At 34.1% G+C, this 25,628-nt stretch overlaps 5 protein-coding genes across 7 annotated transcripts; 3 read left to right on the top strand and 2 right to left on the bottom strand.

Moving 5' to 3' along the window:
• Nucleotides 1-1,393: 1,393 nt before the first annotated feature.
• On the top strand, nt 1,394-2,530 carry LOC132601986 (F-box/kelch-repeat protein At3g06240-like). The gene has a single exon (XM_060315026.1). The coding sequence runs from the start codon at nt 1,394-1,396 to the stop codon at nt 2,528-2,530; it is 1,137 nt and encodes a 378-aa protein (XP_060171009.1).
• A 7,196-nt stretch (nt 2,531-9,726) lies between these two features.
• LOC132604571 (DAR GTPase 2, mitochondrial) lies at nt 9,727-14,092 on the bottom strand. 3 transcript variants are annotated; one of them, XM_060318130.1, is made up of 10 exons: nt 13,926-14,092; nt 13,580-13,656; nt 13,042-13,228; nt 12,388-12,492; nt 12,179-12,256; nt 11,678-11,828; nt 11,489-11,559; nt 11,146-11,242; nt 10,547-10,719; nt 9,727-10,178 (listed from the first exon to the last, which is right to left on the bottom strand). In XM_060318130.1, the coding sequence occupies exons 3-10, from the start codon at nt 13,207-13,209 to the stop codon at nt 9,894-9,896; spliced, it is 1,128 nt and encodes a 375-aa protein (XP_060174113.1). In that variant the 5' UTR covers nt 13,210-13,228; nt 13,580-13,656; nt 13,926-14,092; the 3' UTR covers nt 9,727-9,893. The 3 variants fall into 3 exon arrangements, with proteins under 3 accessions (XP_060174113.1, XP_060174112.1, XP_060174111.1); XM_060318129.1 differs by lacking the exon at nt 13,580-13,656; XM_060318128.1 differs by lacking the exons at nt 13,580-13,656; nt 13,926-14,092 and adding an exon at nt 13,353-13,564.
• A 933-nt stretch (nt 14,093-15,025) lies between these two features.
• On the top strand, nt 15,026-18,691 carry LOC132604568 (pentatricopeptide repeat-containing protein At1g18485-like). Its single transcript, XM_060318125.1, has one exon. The coding sequence runs from the start codon at nt 15,400-15,402 to the stop codon at nt 17,911-17,913; it is 2,514 nt and encodes an 837-aa protein (XP_060174108.1). The 5' UTR covers nt 15,026-15,399; the 3' UTR covers nt 17,914-18,691.
• On the bottom strand, nt 18,660-19,499 carry LOC132604570 (nicotine N-demethylase CYP82E4-like). The gene has a single exon (XM_060318127.1). It carries the CDS (start codon nt 19,426-19,428, stop codon nt 18,808-18,810), a length of 621 nt encoding a protein of 206 aa, XP_060174110.1. The 5' UTR covers nt 19,429-19,499; the 3' UTR covers nt 18,660-18,807.
• A 3,519-nt stretch (nt 19,500-23,018) lies between these two features.
• LOC132601985 (F-box/kelch-repeat protein At3g23880-like) lies at nt 23,019-24,152 on the top strand. Its single transcript, XM_060315024.1, has one exon. It carries the CDS (start codon nt 23,019-23,021, stop codon nt 24,150-24,152), a length of 1,134 nt encoding a protein of 377 aa, XP_060171007.1.
• Nucleotides 24,153-25,628: the final 1,476 nt, after the last annotated feature.

Below are 25,628 nucleotides of genomic sequence, written 5' to 3'. Positions count from 1 at the left end.
CTTCCATGTACTATATCTGTTCATTTGCGATAACTAGCAATGTCGACTGACTTTTTATTCATATAATCTGCTAATATGCTGGTTTGGGGTATTGGGTACGTTTGGGTGTCCAGCACGGACACTAGTCGCGGCCTACGGGGCTGGGTCGTGACATGGACTGGGTCGGGTCGCGGGTAATGGGCTGGTCCGTTTGGGCTGGCCCATTAATTTAAACATGGTCTGAAAATGTGGGGTTTAAAATGTGGGTTGGGTATAAAAATGTAGGTTATTTATTTGGATAGGGAATAATATTGTATTGGTATTTTGGGCCATTAATTTGTTGGTCCTTCCTCCGCTATTTAATTATCTTCGGGCTTCTAATTTAGTAACTGGTAAAATATATATTATGTAAAGACAATAAATAATTAATATGTAAAAAATAAATATTTTGCAAAGTGTTGTCTTGTAATTAATTTAACGAATCGGAACCCGAAAACGAAACGATGACTAACTGTTTTTAAAATTTGTGATAAAGTAATGCTCATAATATTGAAAAATAAAAGTAGTGATATTAATAGTAGTAGCAATAAAATATCGCGAAAAATAAAGTATTTAGCTCGTCAGTAAATTTAGAAAGCCCGAGTAAATTAAATAAAGGGGGGACAAAATTGGGTGTCAACACATGGTTGTTTTTATCTTTTCATATATTTGAACAAGCAAAATGTTTTTATATCAACTTAATATTAGATGGTTGGAGCGTTATAATGTGAATGATTTAAGGTGGTAAATAATAAATTACCGAAACAAAAATAAAGGAGGAAAAAAAAGAGGAAATAACATATCATATCAAAAGTAGGAAACTAATAAAAATTTTAAAAGAGAAAACCTAATCATTCAAATCAAAAGCAATAGAGAAGAGGCAGCTTCGAAGATGACACGAAAGGCAAATCTATTCAATGGTATCTGTTTCTTTCTGCTGCATCTTTCTCTGTTTTTTTTTACCTTCTTCTAACGGCAGTATCAGAGTTAGCTTTTATGCACCTCTTAAATTTTGCATACTGGGGCGGATTTAGAGTATTGGGTAACGTTTAAGTCCTGTATTTGTGTTAAGAAGTTTACTTAATATGTAGAGGCAGAGCCACTTACGGCATTCTGTATAAATTATTTGTACATATATATTAACATACAAATACAATGTTTAAGCCAAAGTTACTGGATTTTGCCCAAACCATAACTCGAATGTTGGCTCCACCCCTCTTAATATGTATATAATTTTTCGGAACCCAATAAGTTGTTTTTTCTAGAACCCACAACTCATATACTCAAAATTTCAGATAGGAAAAGATATGTTTGCCTCAGCCGCACTTCTGCTGCTTGTGTTTTATGGTCTATATGGGACTAAGCACAATTTTTAATGGCAGGGAAGAGAGTTGTGAAGCAGTCAAAGAAAACAAAGAGGTTGGATGTTGATGGGGCTATGGGAATTCACTTGCAAGAAGAAATAATTATGGACATCCTCAGCAGGCTACCTGTGCGGCCTGTTTTTCGATTCAAATGTGTTTCAAAATTTTGGATGACATTAATCTCCGAGTCTTACTTTACGATGAAGCATCTCAATCGTGCAATCAATAACCTAAGTTCCCAAAAGATTCTTTTTATTAGCCAACGGAATGGCGAGTTTTCCTTGTACTGTTCCTCTTTATCGTCGGTTCGACTGTTTGAGGATATACAAAAGCTTGATTGGCCTTCTAACCGTAAACCATGGAGTTGCAGATTATACTGTTGTTACAATGGCTTGGCTCTTATTGGGATTGGTAATTATCCTGAGTATAAACACCACATACTTTTGCTATGGAACCCCTCCACAGGAGAATCAATAGTACTTCCAGATCCAAGTTTTTCACCTAAAAGACTTTATATTTGCGGATTGGGATATGACCTGACTAGTGATGACTATAAGATCCTGAAGATTGATGGCGCCTCACGCAATGAAATTATCACGCTGAAAAGTGGTTCCTGGAGAAAAATTGAGAAACATCCTATTGGTGTTTACCCCGTGTTGACTGATATGGATTCTTTGGCATTTGTACATGGAGCATTTCATTGGCTTGATTCGTCACTTAATAATTCTGTGGTTTCTTTTAGTATTTCAAATGAGGTGTACGGAGAAATTCCATTGCCAGAGGGAATGTCTTTGGACGGTTTCAACATGGATAACATAATCTATGGCGTTTCGGTATTTGAAGGAATGCTTTGTGTTTATTCTACTCATATCAGGAAGTACACTTTATGGGTAATGAAAGACTATGGTGTCAAGGAATCTTGGTATCAATTGTTTACTAAACAAGGTACCGATGGTTATTCAATCATACCGAAATACAGGTTTTCAGATGGTGAAGTGTTACTTTGTTGCAGAAATTTGCTACGTACTGATTCTGTATTTAAGACATCCAAAGAATCATCTGACTTATGGCCTCAATCTGATTTGGAACGTATTCAGAACGGATTCGTTTATACAGAAAGTTTGATCTCTCCAAAGCTACTTACTTAGTATTTACTCGTATTTGATCAAGACACTTTTTTTCTTCCTTTGGGTAATCATATTTCACCCTCTTATTCATTGTAATGTCGTAAATTCAACTTTCTGATGCAATGTAGTTGGAAGTAGTAGTATTCTTTTTCAAATATGTGCTAAAAACTGCAGAATAAGAGTTCTTACTCCTTTTGGTCCATTAATTGTGCTAAAAGTTTGTTTAATGGTAATGGTCTTGCAATTCAAATAAGTAATTTTTCTTGTCCCTTTGTTTTGTCATTTCATCTTTGTCACGTGTAAGATATACTAGTCATATATTGCACGGATCAAACATGTTTATTCACTTTAATTAACCTATCTTTAAGATTTGTGTTTTGTGCACAATTTTTAAAAATTTGTCATAGTCATGACAATGAAAGTTGTTCATCAATGTGAAAAAAGAAAATTAGTAAGAAGGTGAAGGAAAATTAATATTTTGATTTTAGATTTTTTTTCTTTTAAATTGTTTAATATTTTATATGTATACCGACAAGTTGATATCCATCTCAATCAATTAACTGTTCAAATCCTAACATAAGAACTATTGCTGTATATATTGGATTTTTTAAAAGCAAAACTAATAAAATATTTTTATTAAATTAATTAAAAAATATGAGGAAATAAATGTGTCGGATAATTAAAATTAAAGTGCATACGTCTATGGAATAAATATTAAGTATTATGACATATTAGAAATGTGATATGTTGTATCGTAAATCATCAAATTTTAATTCCGAAATGAAAATATAAAGTAATACATTTTATAATGTAAATAAACAATAATCAGAAAATACAAAGAAGAGTAAGATTGTAACACCCCGCATCTTGGAACTGAGTTTAAGCTCATATCATTAGAGTTCTAGTGGAAAACTGAAGGTTTGAGCGGTTGCGAAAATGGTTGATAGGCCTATTTCGGGCAGCGATAACTCCATGATCCGTTGCGAATCTGGAAGAACTTCCTTGATAAAAGTTGTAGCCCTATTAAATAGCTTTCCAACGGTATATTATGAGGATTAAACAGATATCTGTGCAAAGAGTTATGCCCATTTGACTGAATCCTGTTCGCTGGAAAATTCGTCTGCGTTATGGTGACGTTACGGACCGTAACTCGTGTTACGGGCCGTAACAGTGAGCCGTAACACAGAGAAAATTTCCAGAACCTCACTGGAAATTTCCCCCAAGATACGGTCCGTCCTTCGTGTTACGGGCCGTACTTCGTGTTACGGACCGTAACACGGGAAAATTTTTCAGAACCTTACTGTAAATTTTCACCAAGGTACGATACCAAGTTACGGTCCGTCCTTTGTGTTACAGGGACCGTAACATGGGGCGTATCTTGGTCCGCAATTACGTTTCGGGTCACCTGACTTCGGGAAGCCATAACCCTATCATAACTTGGGAATTTGGGAAAACTCAAAGAACGAAAGTTGTAGATAATTGAAATACCTTTCCAACCATAGGTTGTAGGTTCACAGGAGATATCAGGATAGGGAGATATAGACGTTTTAAGATAGGAAGGTCCCAACCCGTTTTCAAGTTGGGTCAAACCCATTTCCCCTTGGTATATAAGGGAAATGTTAACCCTAGCAGCCCATTTTTCCCACAAATTTCAGATCTTAGAGAGAGAAAGTGAGAGATAGGATAGTTAGAGAGAGAAAGTAGAGAATCAACCAAGTTTAAGGCCCTGAATCCCGAAGCTCGTGAAGGATAAAGTGTAGTACAAGTTGTTGCCGTCATTTTAAGCTAAAGATCGAACTTGGGGGTGTTGATTTCGTGGTGACTACTCATAAAAGGTAATGTTTCTACTCCCAAATCATTTATAGTTGTGAATTGATGAACTCTTGGGAGAATAATAATTAGGTTTGATGAAGAGGATTATATGAACTATGCTAGAGTTGTTGGATTGTTGACTTGGGATTGTTGTATTCATATGGGTGATGAAGAATGATGTTAATTACATCTAATTGAGATTGTAGAATTAGCTAGAAGCAATAGAATGGGGATTTGGTGAAGAAAACACCATTAATGAAGGTTGTGGAGCTTCATGCCCACCAAGTGTTTGATAAAATGCTTAGATGAACAAAGCATGGATATTGTTGCTAATATTGAGTCTCTACGACTTGTATTGCTATAGATTAAAGTTGAAGGGATTGAAGGACATTGTGATACACTCAAAAGCTGGAAGTTAAGGTATGTAGAACTTCCATCCATATGTGGGAATCTCTATGTTCTTCCCCATGATCCGTTTCGTAAAATCCATGAAGTTCAAATCCTAGGGCATTAAACCAAACATATTGGTAGCCCATAATTATGTATTTATGTGCATGAATTTTGTATCTATATTCGTTATTGCATTCCTAATCTTCCATTACGGTTATTAGGAAATCCTAGCTTAATCCATGAATCATGAATTCTTCCTCATGTGTTCTCATTATGTTTATATGAAACTTTATGATTTCATCCAGCAAGTTACAAGCATGTTTTCAAGTCAAGTATATATATATATATATATATATATATGATTATGAACTATTGTTATTACTCATGCATCAAAAACATGTTTTGCAAGACTATGACAAGTTATCTTATGAGACTATATTTACAAGTTATGATTCATGAACACTATGTACAAGCAAGTTATGATTCATGAAATACCATGGGCAGCAAGTGCCACTATTTTTCATGTTCATGTCTTGGGAGTTGCATTAATTACCGAGGAGGGCTTCAGATAGCCTGAAACTACATAGCCACCGTAGGATGAGGATCGCTCCACCCATATCCCGGACGATCTCTCATAATGATTGGATCCTTTCATATTATATCAAATCTCATGTTCCCTGGCAAGGACTGAGTGTTCTGCTGGCGGGACGCAAGCATCAGACCATGGATCGATTATAAGTTATTGCTCTCCCTACTTATCATGTTGTTACTGATGTTATATATATATATATATATATATATATATATATATATATATATATATATATATATACTCATGCTCATGTTCATGTCCAGGTTTTCAGTTTCAGTTCTTATCATGTTATTCCATGTCCCATGTTACTTCTTTCAGTTGCTTTACATACCAGTACATTCAATGTGCTGACGTCCCCTTTTTATTGCCCGGGGGCCTGCATTTCACGATGCAGGTACGAACTTACAGGACGCCGCCTCTGCTCATTAGGATTTGCACGTACCAGCTTGTTGGTGAGCCCCATCTCATTCGGAGTTTAGACATTGTATTTCCTTATTTAGTTTTGCATCTAAAGGTATGCTGGGGGCCTTGTCCCAGTAAGTATATTTTCCAGTCAGACTCATGATAGAGGTTTCATAGACTAGACAAGTCAGTTATGTCATGTCAGACATTTGGAGTCGTATAGCCATTTTGGCTCACTCATGTTTAAACAAGTATTTTATTAAGTATTATGACTTACCATATTTTATAAAGGTTCATTATGCATTTATGTTATATTCCGCTTACGTTATGTATCATGATGATTCAGCAAGCCATGTGGTTCGCTCGGTCACAGGCAGTCAGGCACCGAGTGCCGTGTTACGTCCAGGCCATGGTTCGGGGCATGACAAAGATAAGTAAAGTATTGACAAACCTTCTTTCTTAATACTTTAAAAGTGAAAAAGGGACGAACAATAGCAATGCCAATTTGTACTAAAAGTTATATAAATTGCACACTTTAACCAACTATTTTTTTATCCCACTTAGACATTTGTCATAATCTCTCTCCCATAGACTATTTTGAAGAATATTTATTAGAAAGGGTAAATTTTATTTTGGTTTTATAAATGAACAAGTAATTTGGACACACACATATTATATTTTTTAAGAACGCGGAAATTCAAGAGTGAACAAGTAAAAGAGCACGGAGGAAATAAATATTTCGGAGAATTAAAATTGAAGTGCATACATCTATGGAATAAATATTAAGTACTATGACATATTAGAAATGTCCATGTGGGATTAAAAAGTAGTTGGGTAAAGTATACAAGTTATATAGCTTATAGTATAAGCATTTATTGCGTGTATAATTTGTTAAGCTTTTGGTACAAGTTTGGACAACTGTGTTCATACTCCCAAGCCACTTATATATATATATATATTAGATTAGAAATATGGGAAGAAAATAAATATTCAGCAAAAACGTGAAAAGTCAAAAGTGAACAAGTAAAAGTGCACGGAGGAAATAAATGTATCAGAGAATTAAAATAGAAGTGCAGATGTGTACTCATGAGAAGAGAATAAATATTCAGTACTATGGCATATATCCACGTGGGATTTATTAATTCTTAAAGAATGTGAAAAGTCAAAAGTGTACAATTTGTAAAGCTTTTTTACAAGTTTGAGCAGTTGTGTTCGTACCCCCAAGTCACTTATATATATTAGAAACATGGGAAGAAAATAAATATTCAGCAAAAACGTGAAAAGTCGAAAGTAAATAAGTAAAAGTGCACAGATGAAATAAATATGTGTCGGAGAATTAAAATAGAGGCGCAGAGAATTAAAATAGAGGTGCACACGTGTATACATAATAGGAGAATAAATATTCAGTGTTATGATATATATATCCACATGAGATTTATTAATTCTTAAATAAAGAATGTGAAAAGTCAAAAGTGAACATATTAAAGTGCACGGACGAAATAAATTTGTGTAGGAGAATTAAAACTTGAAGTGCATTCGTCTATACATGAGAAGAAAATAAATATTAAGTAATATGACATATGTCTACGTGGGATATAAAAATAGTTGGATAAAGTGTATAAATTATATAGCTCATAGTACAAGCATTCATTGCATGTACAATTTGTGAAGCTCACGGGAAGAAAATAAATATTCAGCAAAAACGTGAAAAGTCAAAAATAAACAAGTAAAAGTGTATGAGAAAAGAAATATGTGTCAGAGAATTAAAATAGAAGTGTACACATGTATACATAAGAAGAAAATAAATATTCAGTACTGTGACATATATTCACGTGAGATTTATTAATTCTTAAAGAATGTGAAAAGTCAAAAGTGAACATATTAAAGTGCATGGATGAAATAAATTTGTATAAAAGAATTAAAATTGAACTGCATATGTCTATACATGAAAAGAGAATAAATATTCAGCTAGAATATGAAAAATCAACAGTAAACAAGTAAAAGTACAAGGAGGAAATAAATGTGTCGGAGAATTAAATTTGAAGTGCATACGTCTATATATGAGAAGGGAATAAAAATATTAAACACTTTGACATATGTCTATGAGGGATATAAAAATAATTGAATAAAGTGTACAAGTTATATAGCTCATGATACAAGCATTCATTGCGTGTACAATTTATAAAGCTCATTTTACAAGTGGGACAGTTGTGTTCGTCCCCCACCTCACTTATATATAATGAAAAAGTAAGTGACAATGGTTGTGCTGTGTGAGTAAAAAAGATGAACCAACTTTATGAGATTGACAAATAAAGCCCAAAGTCATAAACAGCCCTCTAAACTTTTTCACATAACCATCTAAATTGACTCTTGTTTTGATTGAACACTTAAATCCCTCCGAATTTGTACCATTTAGATATCTTTTTTACAATCAGAAAAAAATATAAAATGTGTGTATTACACTTGCAGTGGCAAAATGACCAATTAAAAAATGACATGTAACAGAGGAGGGGTTAAAAATTATTAAAAAAAGAACTTACGTAAAAAAAAATGAAATAGTAAACTTAAACATTAGCAACCGTCACCACCTCCATCTGACTGCCGCCCAACCACCGAAAAAATATCCATTACTTTTCTTCACCCGTCATTGCCCATCCTTTCTCCACCACCGATCTTCTTCCTCATCTCCATCTTTATCTTCTTCCTATTTTCACAAAAATAAAACCACCATTTTTTCCGATAAACAAGATGGTGATGGCTCTTTTCAGATTTAGAAAACATAAAGAAAATGGTGATAAAAAGAAACATCTAATTCACAAATTATTTTTACTTAAAGAATCAAAAGAAACAAAAATAAAAGAACAAAAAAAAATTGAAGAAGACGAAGCGGTGAGGGGAAGGTGACGAAGTGGAGAAAAAAATGCAGGGACCCTTTTTTTTTAATAATTTAATTAAAGTCATATTTTTCAAAAGAGGTAAGTTTTTAACCAAAAAATAAATAAATTAATATTTAAGAGTAGTTAACACGCCCAAAGGAGAGTGTGCTTCACTTTTTTTGTCACATCAGCAAAAAATATTTATATGATACAAATTCGGAGGAATTTATGTGTTCAATCAGAACAAGAGTCAATTTATGTGGTTATGAGGAATATGTGGAAAAGTTTAGGCGGCTGTCTATGACTTTGGCCATAAATAAACTTGTCTAACATTTTTCTTATGTGATCCATCACATATGTTTGTTCACCATATATTAATGTATTGCTTCATTGCTTGTATAGTTGTATATCTTTCTCTCTTTTTTCGTTCTTCTTTTTCACAAAGAACGTAGACAATATTTCTTTTGTGCAAAATATAGGGCATCAAAGGGGCGGGTTGGGCTGAAATTGACCCAATCAAAATGGGTTGAGATAATAAATAAGTTGGGCTAATATTAGCCCAAAAATTATTTGGGCTAAAATGCGCTAAAAATAGATTGGGTCATGACCCCCCTCCCCCAACTTGATTCAATTTTTTTTTAAGGATCTATTTTCTAGGAAAACATATTTCTGGGAAAATATCTTTTAGAAATACATTTTTCGAGAACAATTTTTTCGTGGATTTTCTGTGAAAAATATTTATGAGGAAAATAATTTCCGTGAAAAATATTTTCAAGAAAAACATTCTGATGAAAAATATTTTCCTTCATATCAAACATACGACAAACTTATAAGATACATGATAGAAGAAAAGTGAACACGTAAGTAAATCTCAAGCAATAAGTAAATCTAAAAAATGGTCTAGAATTGAATTGAGCTATATTTGGTTAAGCTAAAATCAGCCGAATAAAAAATTATCTTAAACCCAACAAATAAAATTTTGGATGGACTAAGCGGACCATCATCTTTTAAGCCATATTTGACACCCCTAAAATTAAAACATATCAACTACAAATTCAGCTAGAGAAAAAAAAAATGATTCCTTGACAACATCCAGTACTGCCAATCTGCAACCTTTAGTGCGAGTAATTGCGACACTCCCACCAGGTAGAATAGTTATGATATCTTCATCAAGATCTAATTCTATGAATATACTTAAATATGGCTTAATTACAGAAAAAGTCATCGAACTTTTAGTATAATTGCACGAAAATCATCAAACTAATTTCGCTAAATACATAGACGGTCCCCTAAAGTTGTCATGTCTTTTCATTTAGGCACCGCAACTAAGAACATTACATCTTAGACTTTCTAAGTGGTTGCTTGGAGCAAGGTCTAGAGTATAATGACCAAGCCTTCCAGTACGATACAGATTAAGCAGCTTAGCAGCCACTTTACGAACATAATCATCCGAATCAGAAGGCAAATTAAAAGCATCGCCAAGAACAGCAAACTCTGCTTTGATCAGTTGCAACATAATTTCCTCATCCTGTAGATTGCCATTGAAAGATGAAACCGTTTCGAAGAGTGTTCTTCGAACTTTGTTCACAGTGAAATCCTGCATGAATAATATCAGATGTCATATCCAACTATTCTAATAGGGAAAGAACAAGGAGTTGATGTAAAAACTAGATAATATTCATGTTACATTAATTATCGATGCTGATCGACATAAATGTGACCAATAGACCATCTACCGAGGTTCCACTTATTAACATTCAAATTATCAAATGTTCTAATCACATGTTTCTATGTACATAGGCACATTGTCGAAACAAAAATAGATCATTCCCTGAAGCTATGTTGCTTGGGCCCTTGAAAAAAATTGTAAGAGTAGTTTTATAACAAATGACTAAAGAAACAGAACCCGCATATAGCAAAAAGGAAAGACAGACATTATAGTCCATTTCCTGTTAAACTGCTTACCTGCGTGTGATCTGTTAAATATTGTCTCTTTTGTCTTCTCTCTAACTCAGAAACATCATCAGCACCTGATAATGACAGCTTCACCCATTTCTTGTATTCATCACACGAGTTAAAGATGGATAGAAAATATTCCGCAAGCTCCACTTCCCCAACCAAGCAGTCTTTGATGGCACCTGCATTTGGAATTAAACAATGTAGAATCTCCGTTGGTAAGTCACTTATAGATTCACTCTTTAACTTTTTCCCACTTCCTCACTAGTCATGGTACTTTCTCCTCATGTAAAGTTCGGTTCCTTTTTTTAATAATGGTGTTTCCACACCTCGACTAATTTCACGGGGTACCTGATAACTCCGACGAGCATAGGTACCAGATAACTCTGTCCACCAAGGCTTGGAAGATAGAAGAAATCACCTAGTGTTTTTGCCTCCGTCTGAGGCAAAACCTGAGACTTCATGGTCCCCAACCCGCTTCATCAACCACTAGGCCACACCTTGGGTGCTAGTTTTGTGCCAATTGATGTCTATAAGAGAACTGGGATCTGTGACTATGTTCTGATTAATCCAAAAGTTAATTACAAAAAATGTTCTGGAAATTGTACCTGTTAAAGCTAGATTGGAGCACACCTCTGCATCGAGGATCTCAGCCGGAAAAACACCAGGGGTGTCTAACACATAAATACTAGGATGGCTGGCGATCTGATTTTGCAAAAGTAGTTTCATCAATAAATAAATACAGAAAACAGAAAAACTAAAATCCACTGACTGAAATACAAGACTAAAGAATTATGCAGAAAACCTCAAATCCAGATATATTAACCTTTCTAGATCACAACTTTTCTGGTTTAAGCCGGATGATGACAATACAAAGTTTAAAAAAAAAAAAAAAAAAAAAAAAAAAAAAAAAAAAAAACCTATTTTTTTCTATAAGTAAGAAATAAGTACCTTCAAGCCACTAATATTTTTTGTCTCTCCTGGATGAGGACTCACTATGGCATGCTTTAACCTTCCTTTCTCTATAAATCAAAGAATGTTTGGATCGGATAAGCTCTATATTCTAGACTCTTTTGAGAAGCATGAAAAAACAGCTAGAATAACTTAACAACTAACAGTTTATACTAAAAGTTGATGTACCCGCTGCACTGATCCTTCCAATTTGATGCAATGAGTTGGCAAGGGCAGACTTTCCAACGTTAGGAATGCCGACAAGCATTAATGTAATTGTCTGATCTCCATGACCAATCTTTGGTAATTCTCGAACTCTGGCACGCAGAAAGTTTAATAACTGCAAGTCTGCAATATGTCAAGATTTATATCCGACGCAAATGAGCATCACATGCAACATAGAAGGTTGTCAGATTAACTAGTGATGAACATGAAAGCCTACTCCTTTTTCATTAGTACAATATCAATGCCAACTCTATTATAATTAGTCAGATTGATAAACATACTCAATGCAACCTATGTACCAAAATTATGCCATCCAAATCCATATATTTTGCCAAAATAGGAAAAAATTGCAAATTTATGCATGAAAACAATGTCAACCTTTTCGAAATATCAATTTAACCGAGAATATGGTACCAATTTACAAATTAGAACATGATCAACTATGGAAAACTTTCAAACAATTACCTCTTTGATGTTATCCTTATTATGGGAATTGACTCCAAAAACAAGACACTTTTGTTGCTCAAAGTATTTCAGCCATTCCTGCAGGAAACAAATGTAAGAATCTGTACATGTAAAAGGCGGCAAGCAAAAAGGATCTATGACATAAAATCTGCAATAATGTGGGAGTGGAAGTAACGCCTAACTCACAAAAGTGAAGAGCAAAGCATTACCTTTAATTGAATGTGATGTGCTAAATCTGTCTTGTTCAGAATTATAATGCGCCTCGAGGAAGGTGAATGATGCTTAATTAGCTCACATGTTGATGATAAAGGAATCTGAGAAAAAGCCAAAGGGGGAAAATATTTTAAAAAATAGATGACAGATATACAAGCATATAAATAAAGGAACTGGAACATGATTGAGCATATGTCGAATTATAACTTAGTCCTTAACATAATCCCCACCATGAATGCCATTGACAATTTTGTCAATTCTTTTACTCCCTTCGTCCTGATTTATGTGATTCTCTTTCCTTTTTAATCAGCCCCAAAAAGAATGACATATTTTCATATTTAGTAACAATTTAGCTTAAAATTTTCTATTTTACCCTTAATGAAATGATTTATAGCCACCGAAATTTCTATGACTTACTGTAGACCACAAATTTCAAAAGTCCTCCCTTTTCTCTTTTCTCTTAAATTTCGTGCCAAGTCAAACACCTTCACATAAGCTGGAATGAAGGGAGTAATATATATCCAAAAACCAAGTCATATAACAAAACATTTCCAGATAATACTAACAAGCTTATTCGGACATTTAATCAACCACATACCAGGCAAAAAATGTAAAGTAAAATATCCACGAACGCTAGGGTTTATACATACCCGCGCATCTCTGACTTCAAGGAGAATATCAACCAATGGGATCCGTTCGGTTATGGCACGAGATGCTGCAGCCATGTGAGGTGTATACCACCATGTTGAACCTTTATTCCTTACAACTTCCTTAATTGTGTTACCTATCTTTTGAACTAAACTGGCCTTTATAGTCATTCTCGAGCAAAATAATAAGCTGGGTAAGAGTATAATTGGATTAGCATATTCCCTAACAACTTACAATCCATTTTCTATGACTAAAAATATTTAAAGGAAAAAAAAAAAAAAAAAACAGTTCCATTCTCAGTACAACAACATACCCAGTGTAATTCCACAGGTCGGAGAGGGTAGGATGTATGCAGACCTTACCCATACTTTATCAGTTCCATTCTCGGTATAAACAATAATCTCATATAAAATGAAAATGAGTTTTTTTTTTCGTTTGAAATACAGTAATTAATCAACCCAAAGATGCTAACTTTAAATGGTAAAGCAAGTGTACAAGCTCAAAGAAACACATAAAAATGTATAAAGGTTCGATTTTTACCTATTTGGTAATGAAACTATAGCAGTAGAAGTAAGCCCAAATCTCTTAATTCTTGAAAAAAAATACCTAAAACCCTCCTGAAAGTGAAACCAATCAATTCAAATTATTGCTAGAAAATTCCCAAATACAGAACCAAAATGGAGATATACATAGTAACAAGAAAAAGAGGGGGTCTTTCAAAATGGAAAATATTGACAATAATCTCATATAAAATGGATAAAGAATGAGGATTTTTTTTTTTTAAAGATACAGTAAATAATCAACCAAAAGATGCTAACTTTAAATACTAAAGCAAGTGTACAAGCTCAAAGAAACACTTAAAAATGTATAAAGGTTCAATCTTTACCTTTTTCAAGTAAGCCCAAATCTCTTATTCTTGAAAAAAGCCTAAAACCAACTTGAAAGTGAAGCAAATTATTTCAAGAAAGTTCCCAAATATAGAATCAGTTGTGAAAACATGGAGATATGCACAGATACCAAGAAAAAGAGGGGATCTTTCAAAATGGAAAATATTAAAAGTAATCAATATTAACAATAATCTCATATAAAATGGATAAAAAAAAAGAGTTTTTTTTTTATAATACAGTTAGTACAGTTTCGTTCAGTCCTTATGATTATACCAATTTAATTTAAAATTATAAATTCGAATTTTTATTAAAATTTTGATGATATTTTTTTAGTGGCTATTAGTCTAATTTCTTTTTACTATTGATAATATATAAATATACCCTCAAGTTACATGTTAAATCATGACATATTAAATAATAATATAGAGATTGTTATCTAAAGATTGTGATATAAAGTTAAATTTTTTTTCCTACCCGATGTTCCCTATTTGTATTGAGCAACGACTATAAATTCGAATTCACACGGAAAAAAAATCATAATATATGAAATTCTCCCTTACAAAGGTGAAAAATAGGGTAAAGGTCAATTTTTCGTGACAGAATACATCGACAACTCAATAAACTTGTTAATAGATTTCATTTGAACACTGAACTACAGTATATTTCAATTGAGCATCCCGAACATATAGTAAAGTTTCTATTAGACATTTTAGATTCAAAGATTTAGAAAATCATTTGCCAATATTCTCAAGTATATGTTATGTAGATAACTTACAAACTTAAAATATATAACCTTCTTAATTATACAAATTAATATCACTAAGTTGTAAAACCACACCCATGTTCCATTTGATTCTAATGTTAATTAAAGAAGAAATTATATTTTATGTGATTAATTTATCTATGTAGTAAACTTTTGTACTCACGCACATAAATGTTTTCAAATTATGAAACAGAAGTATCTGGTAAAATTCCTCATCTGTTCCAATTTAAGTATCTAGTTTGACTAGGCACTGCTCGTATAACTTTCAATATTCTCATGAGGAAAAAAATCCCTACAAACTCTCATTGAATTACCCAAATAACAATGATCACAAAACCCAAAAGAAAGATTTGTAGTTCATGGTAATAAAATTGGTTATTTGATGGATGCACGAAAGGTGTTTGATGAAATGCCTCAAAGAGATTTTCTCTCATTATGTGTGTGATTTTACGTGCAACATTTTAACTTATTTTTTTTATTAGATAATTAGTGAATGAAGTTGATAATATGAAAAAATAATTCAAAGAGTTAAATAATACAAACAAAGAAGCTCAAGGGTAATAAACCCTCGCATAATTTAAGTGTTTAATTGGATAATTTAGCTTGTTTCTATGTCTTATCCCTTTTTGGCCTTTTTCTTACATAAATAGCTCTCCTTAAAACACCATTTTTTTGTTTTGTTTTGTTAGTACTACAATTGTATAGTATCTATGTTCAACCATGTTCGAAATTATTGTATACCTGTAAATCATTTCATTAGAACAAAATCCCGACAAACCCATATTCAATCACCCAAATTTTCATACCCAATTTCACAATCACAATGCTCTCAAAACCCATTTTTAGCAGGTGCGCGAAAGGTGTTTGATGAAATGCCTGAAAGAGATTTTCTCTCATTATGCTCCACAACAAAATCTCTTCTTCAAACACAACAAGCACACGCTTTTGCCATTATCAATGGCCTTCTTCCTATCAGCATTTCCATTTCCTCAGCTCTTATACTCCGTTACGCCATTTTTTTGTCGAAATCAAGAATTGTACGGACGTTATTCTATCAAAGTCTTCCTTTTTCGCGTTCTGCGTTTTTGTATAATACCATTATTAGAGCTGAAGTGATTTTGGGTGTTGTAGATTGTGATCATACTTTCCCTTTTGTTATTTATAATGAAATGTTGACAAGTGGTGTTGTACCTGATGATCATACTTTCCCTTTTGTTATTAAGCTTTGTTCGGATTTTAACGAGGTTAAAAAAGGATTAGAGGTTCATGGGTTGTTGATGAAATTGGGTTTTGATTATGATGTGTTTGTGAATAATACATTGATGGTGTTTTATGGAAGTTTTGGTGATTTGGTGGGTGCGCGCAAGGTGTTTGATGAAATGCCTGAAAGAGATTTGGTTTCGTGGAATAGTGTTATTCGTGTGTTTTCGGATAATAAGTGTCATTTTGAAGCCATTGGGATGTTTAGGAAGATGGTTTTGTTGTCGGAGTTTAAGCCGAATGTGGTAAGTGTTGTGAGTGTATTGCCGGTTTGTGCAGTGCTGGAAGATGGGATAATGGTTAGTGAGATTCATTGTTATGCGGTTAAAGTAGGTTTAGATTGTCAAGTGAGTATTGGAAATGCTTTCGTCGATGCATATGGGAAGTGTTTGAATGTTGAGTCGTCAAGACGAGTTTTTGATGAGATGGGTGAAAAGAATGAGGTTTCTTGGAATTCAATGATTGGTACTTTTGCTCATAATGGGTTTAATAACCATGCGTTGGAAAGTTTCAGGTTTATGATTAGTGAAGGTTCGAAAGTAAATTCGACTACAGTTTCAAGCTTGTTACCTGTCTTGATTGAACTTGGGAAGTTTAGTAAGGGAAGAGAAGTTCATGGTTTTTGTCTAAGAAAAGGTTTAGAGTGTGATGTATTTGTTGCGAATGCGTTGATTGATATGTATGCAAAATCGGAACGTTCAGCTGAAGCATCAGCTGTATTCCACAAAATGGATTCGAGAAATGTCGTGTCATGGAATACAATGATTGCAAATTTTGCACAAAATAGACTTGAGTTAGAGGCTATAGGACTTGTCAGGGATATGCAATCTTTTGGTGAAACTCTGACATCTGTTACGCTTACAAATGTTCTTCCTGCATGTGCACGAATTGGTTGTCTTCGTTCCGGAAAGGAGATACATGCCAGGTCAATAAGAAACGGGTCTTTCAATGATCTCTTCGTCTCAAATGCTATAACCGATATGTATGCAAAATGTGGTTGTCTAAATCTGGCACAAAATGTGTTTGACTTGTCTCTTAAAGATGAGATATCTTATAATATACTAATTGTTGGTTATTCACAAACAAGTGATTGCTCAAAATCTCTTGTACTTTTCTCTGAAATGGTGCTGATAGGGATGAAGCATGATACTGTTTCCTTTGTTGGAGTTCTCTCAGCTTGTGCAACTATTTCAGCGATTAAACAAGGAAAGGAAATCCATGCATTTGCGGTTAGAAGAATGTTTCATGAATATCTCTTTGTTTCAAATTCTCTCTTGGATTTGTACACCAAATGTGGACAGATTGATCTTTCGCATAAGATTTTTGATAGAATTGAAAAAAGGGATGTAGCATCATGGAATACGATGATTTTAGGATATGGGATGCTTGGTGATTTACATACCGCAATTGATATGTTTGAAGCCATGCGAGAGGATGGGGTCGAACACGATTCAGTCTCATATATTGCAGTTCTATCAGCATGTAGTCATGGAGGACTAGTTGATAAGGGAAAGAAATACTTTAATGACATGCTTGCTCGTAACATTGAACCATCACAGATGCACTATGCTTGCATAGTTGATCTTCTTGGTCGTTCTGGGCTTATGGATGAGGCTATTAACCTTATTACTGGTCTACCATTTGAACCGGATTCCAATGTTTGGGCTGCGCTCCTTGGAGCATGCAGACTCCATGGAAATGTCGACTTGGGTTCTTGGGCGGCTGAGCATTTATTTAAGCTGCAGCCGCATCATCCTGGGTACTATGCTCTGCTCTCAAATATGTACGCTGAAGCAGGCCGGTGGGGTGAAGCTGATAGTGTCAGAGAGTTGATGAAGTTGAGGGGAGTGAGGAAAAACCCTGGATGTAGTTGGGTTCAAATTCAAGACAAGGTGCATGCTTTTATTGTTGGACAAAGACTGGAAGGATTGGATCCATGTTCATCGCTTGAGAACATTGGTTAATTGTGAGTGTGAGATGTGATACACCAAATTGAAAACCAATTCAGAGGTCCAAGCCAATATTTTTCATCCTGAATCAGTGTGGACCAAATTTTGATTCCCTATGAAGACTCATTTGCTGCATTATTGACAACCCTTTGGGTCGGGGAAGCTGGGGAAAGTTGCTGACCGTTCACTGGACCTCAAATCATGGCCAAGTGCTTTGTCCAGGACAAGAACTGAAAGGATAAGAGCAAGAGCTTTGGTGATCTGCTTTGCTTAAGATGTGCTGTACTGGAGCAATTTCCAGTCAACTTTAAAGCAATTACGGACATGAGTTGACTATGCTCTCCATGGCTGGTGAGTAAACCTTGAGCTGACAGCAAGAGTTTATACTTGACGTGCTTCTGGCCTGCACCAGGGAAATGCCAAGCTAACTACGTGAAGAACTCGAGGACATACCTGTTGGAGAGGAGCAGCAGAACAAGGCTGCTTTCTAAGTGTACTCGGGTGTTAATTGCCTGTTTTGGGGCTTATATTTAGGTCTCTCAAGGTGTCTTGACCCACAGCTTAACATATTCGGCGTTTAACATCCATGCCTGTTGCCCACTAAAAATTCAAATTCACGACGATGTTCGCGTTGACTTCAATTTTACTAGCCTTCCATGTTCTTGTAACTTCAATCTTGATTTCAGTTTTTTGCGTATGATGTCTTTCATAGATAGGCTACAGATATCGCTAGAAACATTGTTGTCTTTTACATGAAGACATACAAGTATAAAGGTGCTTATGTTTTACTCTACTACTTTAATGCTTGCAGTTAGAATGAGATATTTGGCACTCAAATTGTTTCTTAATAAGTAAATACACATCCAAAAAGTACATACATAACCAAACAAGACAACAATTTACATCTTACTATTGATAGAGTACAGAAGGCAAGCGAGGCGTAATCAACACTTCTATAGGATTTACTTTGAGCATGGTCATGCCTAACCCTTCTTTCATATCCAAAGGCTGGTTCGACGGTGTACTAAAATCAAAACCTTGAAGTAAATGAGCTATTGCAAGGTGTGTCACTTGAGTTGCATACGTGATCCCTGGACAAGATCGTCTTCCAGAGCCAAATGGGATGAACTCATATTGTTGACCGCGAACATCAACCCCTACTTGACTAGTCAAGAATCTCTCTGGATCAAATGTATCAGGATTCGACCAAATCTTAGGATCTCGTTGTAGTTTCATAGTATTGACCCACAATCTTGTACCTTTCGGAATGTGATATCCTTGTACAACACAGTCCTCTACGGATTCGTGGGGTACTAACAAAGGTGCTGGCGGATATAATCGCAGTGTTTCTTTAACGACAGCTTGGAAGTAAACCAAATTCGTCATATCACTCTCTTCTATCCATCTGTTTCTGCCAACTTTTGTGTCTAGCTCTTCGTTGACTTTCTCCATGACATCCCTATGGTTTAACAATGCAGCCATTACCCAATTTAAGTGAATTGCAGTCGTGTCTGATGCATCCAACACCATACTCTGTGGTAAAAAGAACAGTCTAAGAAAAACAAACACAAAATAACAATCTTTTCACCAAGCAATATATCCATTATATATTCATTATGTTGGCATGATACTAAATGGTTGCACAATCAATTTGGTACACAAAGTCTCTCCATATGAAAGTTGATACAAAAGAGTTAATGGTCGCTCTAACTAAATCTGATAGCAATTGTGGAGGAGCACGTGACCACACCCAATGCCTTAACTGTTGATGGAGTGAACCAATGGAACGTTTACTCATGATCTATATTGCTCGGACTCTCCAAAAATCTATATTGCATTTTTTTTAGAGGAAATATATTAGCGTTTATGTATACTAATTTTAGGAAAGTAGTGAATGACAATTTTGTTTATTGTAGAGCCTTTTAATGAAGGGCATGCTTTGCACGTGTAGCCTAGCACTTATTATGAAATTCATATAAAAAATTAATAATCTTTTAATATAATGCATAACTTAAAAAGAATTATTTAACTCTTAATAAAAATGAAATCTTACAAAATACGCAAATCCAACTTTATTTCTAGCTTCTTACGTGCTCTTTTTTAATGAGTTTTTTTTTAACTTACAAATCAAGTCATACAAAATTAAACCGATTATACTTTATTAACACAAAATAAAGACTGTGAAACCTAATGAAGTTATAGTGCACGGACGTTTCCTACGTTATTTCTTTCAATTTTGCTGTCATATTTTGTTACACAAATTCCTAAACATAAATATAACTTTAGGGGCACGAAAGGTTCCTACTATGATTTTTCTATTTTTGGTGTTACTTTATCAAATAAGGAAGAATTTATGAATACATAAATTAGTTGAGGAAGAGTCTTATATCTTAAAAATACTCATGTAATCACCTGTAAATGAATAATGCAAACGATAACTTTACTAAATAACGTAATTTTCTTGTGTTCTTATTTTTCTTTAACAAATACATAACCTACCGGTAAATTAAACCGTAGTATCCCTAGAGAACAACATATTGGGATATTAACCGTGGTTTTTAATGATCTTTAATAGGATATTAAATAATAATTTTCCTACTTATTCTCTTCTTCCTTTTCCTTTTAAGCCTACGACAATTTGACTACTCTTTAACAGGGATATATTAATTAGTAAGTTTTCTACTTATTCTCCATTCCTTTTCCCCTTTTTAATCTACGCCAATCACACTTTGTAAGGGAAATTAATTGAAGAAGGAGTTTCTTACTTATTCTGTTCTTCTTTTTCCTTTTTTGTCACGAGGCAATTTTGTTTTTTCTCAATAAAAAGTTTATTTGTAGTTATAATTTTATCCAATAAATAGGAAATGACAATTTTGTCCATTGCAAAATTTTTTAATAAAGGGCAAAAAGTTCAATCAACATTTCTAAGGCTCTTCGTGTTTTGCGCGTGACCGAAGCTAGAGGCGGAGCCAGCGTATGTCCAGGGGGTTCCCTCGGAGAAAAATTACAATGTATTTTCAAAGTTAAAATTATTTTATTATGTATATATAATAGATGTTGAACCCCTTGACTTCTTCATATATTTACCTTTTAGAATTTTTGAACCCCTTGGATTAAAATATTGGCTCCGCCACTGACCGAAGCACGTACCTCATTTGAAACACTACAGAAAAAAAGTTGGACCTAACTACGAACTTCATCGTTAATTCGTCACTAGATTGCTTGTAGCTTTGATTCTTTTTTTTTTTTTTTCTGATAATCTGTTACTTGTACGTTTCTAATTAACGAAAACCCATATTTAAAGAAATTATTATACGGTCAACGTCCTATACAAGGTAAATTTCTAAAAAATTTATTAGATATTTTAATTTTTCTATTATTAAATATTTATTAATAATTGCCTTTCCTCTCATTATTGATCCCGTCAGGAATTCAGAATTTAAAACCTTAATTTCAGTCTTCTTTAATAGGGATATTAAATCTGACTTGTTCTCCAATTAATTCCTTTTTTTCCCTTAACCTACGGCAATTTGATTCTTATTAGCATACTTGTTCTTCTTTTTCCTTTTTTAACCTCAATGTACGACAGTTTGGTTCCTAGTACCTATTAATTGTCATTAATTATACAGCTATTTCGAATAGCTGAGGGGTATTTTTTTTTGTCTCTGATTTGTTCTAAAGTAACAAACTTTACAAACACTTATTGAAAAGTGATATGTTTATTCAAAACTTTCTCATAACGGGATCTAGAATTTAAATTTAATGGGTTCATATAATGATTTTCAGCACTGAATTCATTGAAACTTTAAATTATGGGTTCACATCTAATATTTATTGAATTTTACATATATGTAAATATACTCTGTATCGGAAGTTATGGATTGAACCCGTGTAGCCGAAAAACTTACATTCGGCTCTGATTAAAATATTAATGTAGATTTTTATATGATATAAGACTGCGGTTACAGATAATTCGATATTAAAACGAAAAGAATAGTTAAAATTTATTTATAGAGCAGTCATAAAGAAAGCAAAAAATATGCGTAACAATAAATCCTCAAAGCAAAAGGAACTCCTCAAGGTAAACAATGGCTGAAGTAATGAAGAATTACTTCTATGCAAAGTTAACAAAATTTACAGCATTAAAAGATTGCTTCATTGGTAGTGACATCTTGTTAAGAAAAAATCATGAAAACTTAAAATTTTGTTGATGCTAACTAGGGCAGAGATTTGATTTACGCTCAAAAAGGAAATACCAAATTTGATTAGAGTAAAACTAGGACTCAACTTATTTTTAATATTTTTTTTTCTAAATTTTAATTATAAAAGTTACTATAATTGTCCTTTAATTTACCTGATGGTGTAAATAATTTTGTCCACATGGAGTGCACAAAATTTAAACTCTTTTTTAAAAGGAAAAATGTGTTCTCCTTTACATCCCAAAATTTGTCTAAATAAAAGTTCATATTATTGACAAAATTTATTAGAGATTTTTTAAAAAAATATTAGAATGTGGATGTACGAGGATTAGAAGATGAAAAGTTTAATTATGATAGCTCGATTTTTTCCCATAATAGGAATCAGCCTTTTTCTTGGAGAATAAGGTTTTCTTCTCCTATAAATACGATTCTGGCTTACCCCGACATCATAATTCTTGACAATAAAATAAAATCTTTACTATTTCTATTTATATTTCTTGTTTTTTTTTCTGGTACTTACCCTCCTTTCACTTTTACTTGTCCACTTTTAACTTTTTACACTGTTTAAAAAATCATAAATAAAGTGTATAATTTACCAGTGTATTCATATTAATTGGTGCATATTTTTATTGGATTTGAAAAATGATTTGAAGTGAGTAATTAATACTATGGGTAAAATAGAAAAAAATAAATTGTCTTTTCAATATACTAAAAGTGACAAGTAAAAGTAAAAATCTATTTTTGGAATAGTAGATAAGTAAAAATGAACGGAGGGAGTAGTATATTTCATAAGAAAATTCTACTCCTATTTAAGTTAGGATACGTTTTTCTTCCACAAAATTAAGTTTAAATAGGGCAATATTAACGTAGCTCTTACACAACAAAGACCAAACCAAACAGGCACAGCTACTGAATATACTAATGGCTGAGTTACCCAACGAAATCACTACGATTATACTCTCGAATTTACCAGTGAAATCCCTCTTACGGTTCAAGTGTGTTTCTAAGTCGTGGTTTTGTTTGATTTGGTGTCCAAATTTGAAGCTGTCGAATCAAGGACGACAAGGAGCGATCGTCATGCGTTCAACAAGAGCAGCAATACAGAGACCTTCCTTCAAATTCGTAAACCAACAACTCACTTTGGAAGAAGTCAATTATCCTTTATGGGACGATGATGAGATTTATGAACAAAGTTGTAAGATTTTGGGTTCTTGTCGTGGTCTTATACTATTTAATGTAAACGAACACATTTACTTGTGGAATCCTGCCACTCGATTATGCACCAAGGTGCTCGAGCTTGACGACTTGCGAGGTGACTATATTACACATGGGGGACTTTGTTTCGACTCCTCCAAGGACGCTTACAAGATTGTGCTGATTATGTGCTCTTATATCCCAGGTCGTCAGCTTGTTAAAATTGCTAGTCTTGTAGACAAACAATGGAGGAAACTCAAATTCCCTTATGATATCCACTCAATGCGTTGTGTGATTACGTTGCATGGACGACTTCACTATTGGGCAAGTGACGAAGATGATAACAAAGATGGAAACAATGAACTTCACGAGAGTATTTGGGGGCCATTATGTTGTCCTAGAAAATTAACTTATTTTGATCCCATCTCTGAAAAGTTTCATATGTTTCCGGTCCCTGAGCCAAAATCTGATCAAGAAGAGAACGTTATAGCTGGTTTAGGAGTATTAAATGAATGCCTTTGTATGACTCGTTTGCAGGATGATAAAAGCGTTGAGATATTGGTCATGAAGGAATATGGAGTAAAGGAATCATGGGCATCCTTATTTTTCATAAGGAACTTAGAAATAATGCCTTCTTGTGAAGATGCAGTACCCTTTTCCGTGATGGAGACCGGAGAAATAGTTTTGATAATAGACGGTCATCCCAAAAGAGTAGTTGTATACAATCCTAAAAATGATAATATGAGAGTCATTCTCGTTGAAGGAGAAGCAGAATATATTACCTATGAGGAAAGCTTGATCTCGCCAGAGGAATGCGACTACGACTGGAGTGAGCTGCAGGAATGTTTTCTAGTTTTCTAGAATGTCATCCTCTCAATTTTTCTAGTTTATCTCTACTTCTTATTCTTCTAATTCTTCTTTTCTTTTGAGAGAAAATGTAAGCTTGAGACATGAACTCTATGTTATGGCCAAAGTCATTGCTTCTGCATACTTGCGATATTTTATGTTTCGGATGTAGCGCGTCCCCTTTTTCTTTTACTAGATGAAATCCACACTAAGATTTGTGTTGTGTGTGTGTATCTGAAAATAACAAAATAAAAAAATAAAAGAAGTAGAACAGTAGTAGTAAAAATGAAGATATGCAGAACAGACCGCTAAAGATGATTGATGTACTTGATAATTCTTAAGAAGAGTTTAATTGAAATTCTTAACAAATATGTCAATTTATCTCTAATGTCAAATAGTTCGGACCCATCTCCTGTTGTAATGTGATTTACAAGCTTATTCCTAAAATCCTTACAAAGAAGCTTCAGGGGGTTATGGATATGCTAATTGATGGTAGCCAATATGAGTTTGATCCTGGTAGGATTATCAGTGATAATATAATCCTATGTCGTGAACTTGATAAGGGTTATGGGAGGAAAAGGGTGTCCCCGAGGTGTATGCTTAAAGTAGATATGCAAAAAGCTTACCACCACTCTATTGAGTGACCTTTCTTAGAGCAAATCCTTTACAATCTTACTTTTCCTTAACGGTCATGACTTGTTTTAGAACTGTCACCTATTCCATCATCATCAATGGAAAACCTACAACTCCTTTTCCAGCCAGGAAAGGACTAAGGCAAGGGGATCCCATATCCCCTTTCCTTTTCGTCCTTGGCATGGAATACCTTACCGGGCTGCTTAAAGGGCTAAAGAACATCCCAAACTTTAACTATCATCCAAATGTGCATATGATCTTCTGATGTTTTGTAGAGGAGATGTGATATCTGGGAAGTTGCTCTTTGATTTTGCTTCACTGATTTCTCAAATGCTTCTGGACGGTTAGCCAATAGTGAAAAGAGCTCGGTGTTCTTTGGATTTGCTGGGGTTTGTGAAGGGAGATCTTCCAATTAAATACTTGGGGGTGCCCCTTAGTTCAAAAAGGTTGACCATTATGCAATGCATAAAATTGTTGGTAGAGTGACTTGTTGGAGCTCTAAATATCTGTCATACGCAGGAAGCTTCAATTGATTAAATCTGTCATTTTCTCAGTGCAAACCTTTTGGTCCCAAATTTTTGTATTGGCAAAGAAGATTATTAGCCTCTCATAAAAGCAACCTGTAAGAGTTTCTTATTGACTGGAGAAACTACTATTTCCAAGACAGCTATGCTCTCTTGGGGTAGAGCGTGCTACCCAAAATCTGTTGGGGGCTTTAATGTCCTATATATACTTATGACATACAGCTGCTATATGAAAGCTCCTTTGGAATCTGTATAGGAAAGAAGAGAAGCTTTGGGTACCGTGGGTGCACATATTATGGGAAGCAAAGGGATATCTTGGAAGCTTAACCAAAGA

This window comes from Lycium barbarum, chromosome 7 (assembly GCF_019175385.1).
Source record: "Lycium barbarum isolate Lr01 chromosome 7, ASM1917538v2, whole genome shotgun sequence".
NCBI lineage: Eukaryota > Viridiplantae > Streptophyta > Magnoliopsida > Solanales > Solanaceae > Lycium > Lycium barbarum.
The sequence above is the reverse complement of the archived record's forward strand: the minus strand, read 5'-3'. Positions and strand labels throughout refer to the sequence as shown.

Coding starts and splice junctions, on each gene's coding strand:
- LOC132604570 (XM_060318127.1), bottom strand. CDS start 19,428: ATGGTGTTGGATGCATCAGACACGACTGCAATTCACTTAAATTGGGTA.
- LOC132604571 (XM_060318128.1), bottom strand. CDS start 13,405: ATGGGTAAGGTCTGCATACATCCTACCCTCTCCGACCTGTGGAATTAC. Junction 10,720..11,145: donor CTCCAATCTAGCTTTAACAG/GTACAATTTCCA, acceptor TTCCAAATGCAG/GTGCCATCAAAGACTGCTTG. Junction 10,179..10,546: donor ATTTAACAGATCACACGCAG/GTAAGCAGTTTA, acceptor TTATTCATGCAG/GATTTCACTGTGAACAAAGT.
- LOC132601985 (XM_060315024.1), top strand. CDS start 23,019: ATGGCTGAGTTACCCAACGAAATCACTACGATTATACTCTCGAATTTA.
- LOC132604568 (XM_060318125.1), top strand. CDS start 15,400: ATGTTCAACCATGTTCGAAATTATTGTATACCTGTAAATCATTTCATT.
- LOC132601986 (XM_060315026.1), top strand. CDS start 1,394: ATGGCAGGGAAGAGAGTTGTGAAGCAGTCAAAGAAAACAAAGAGGTTG.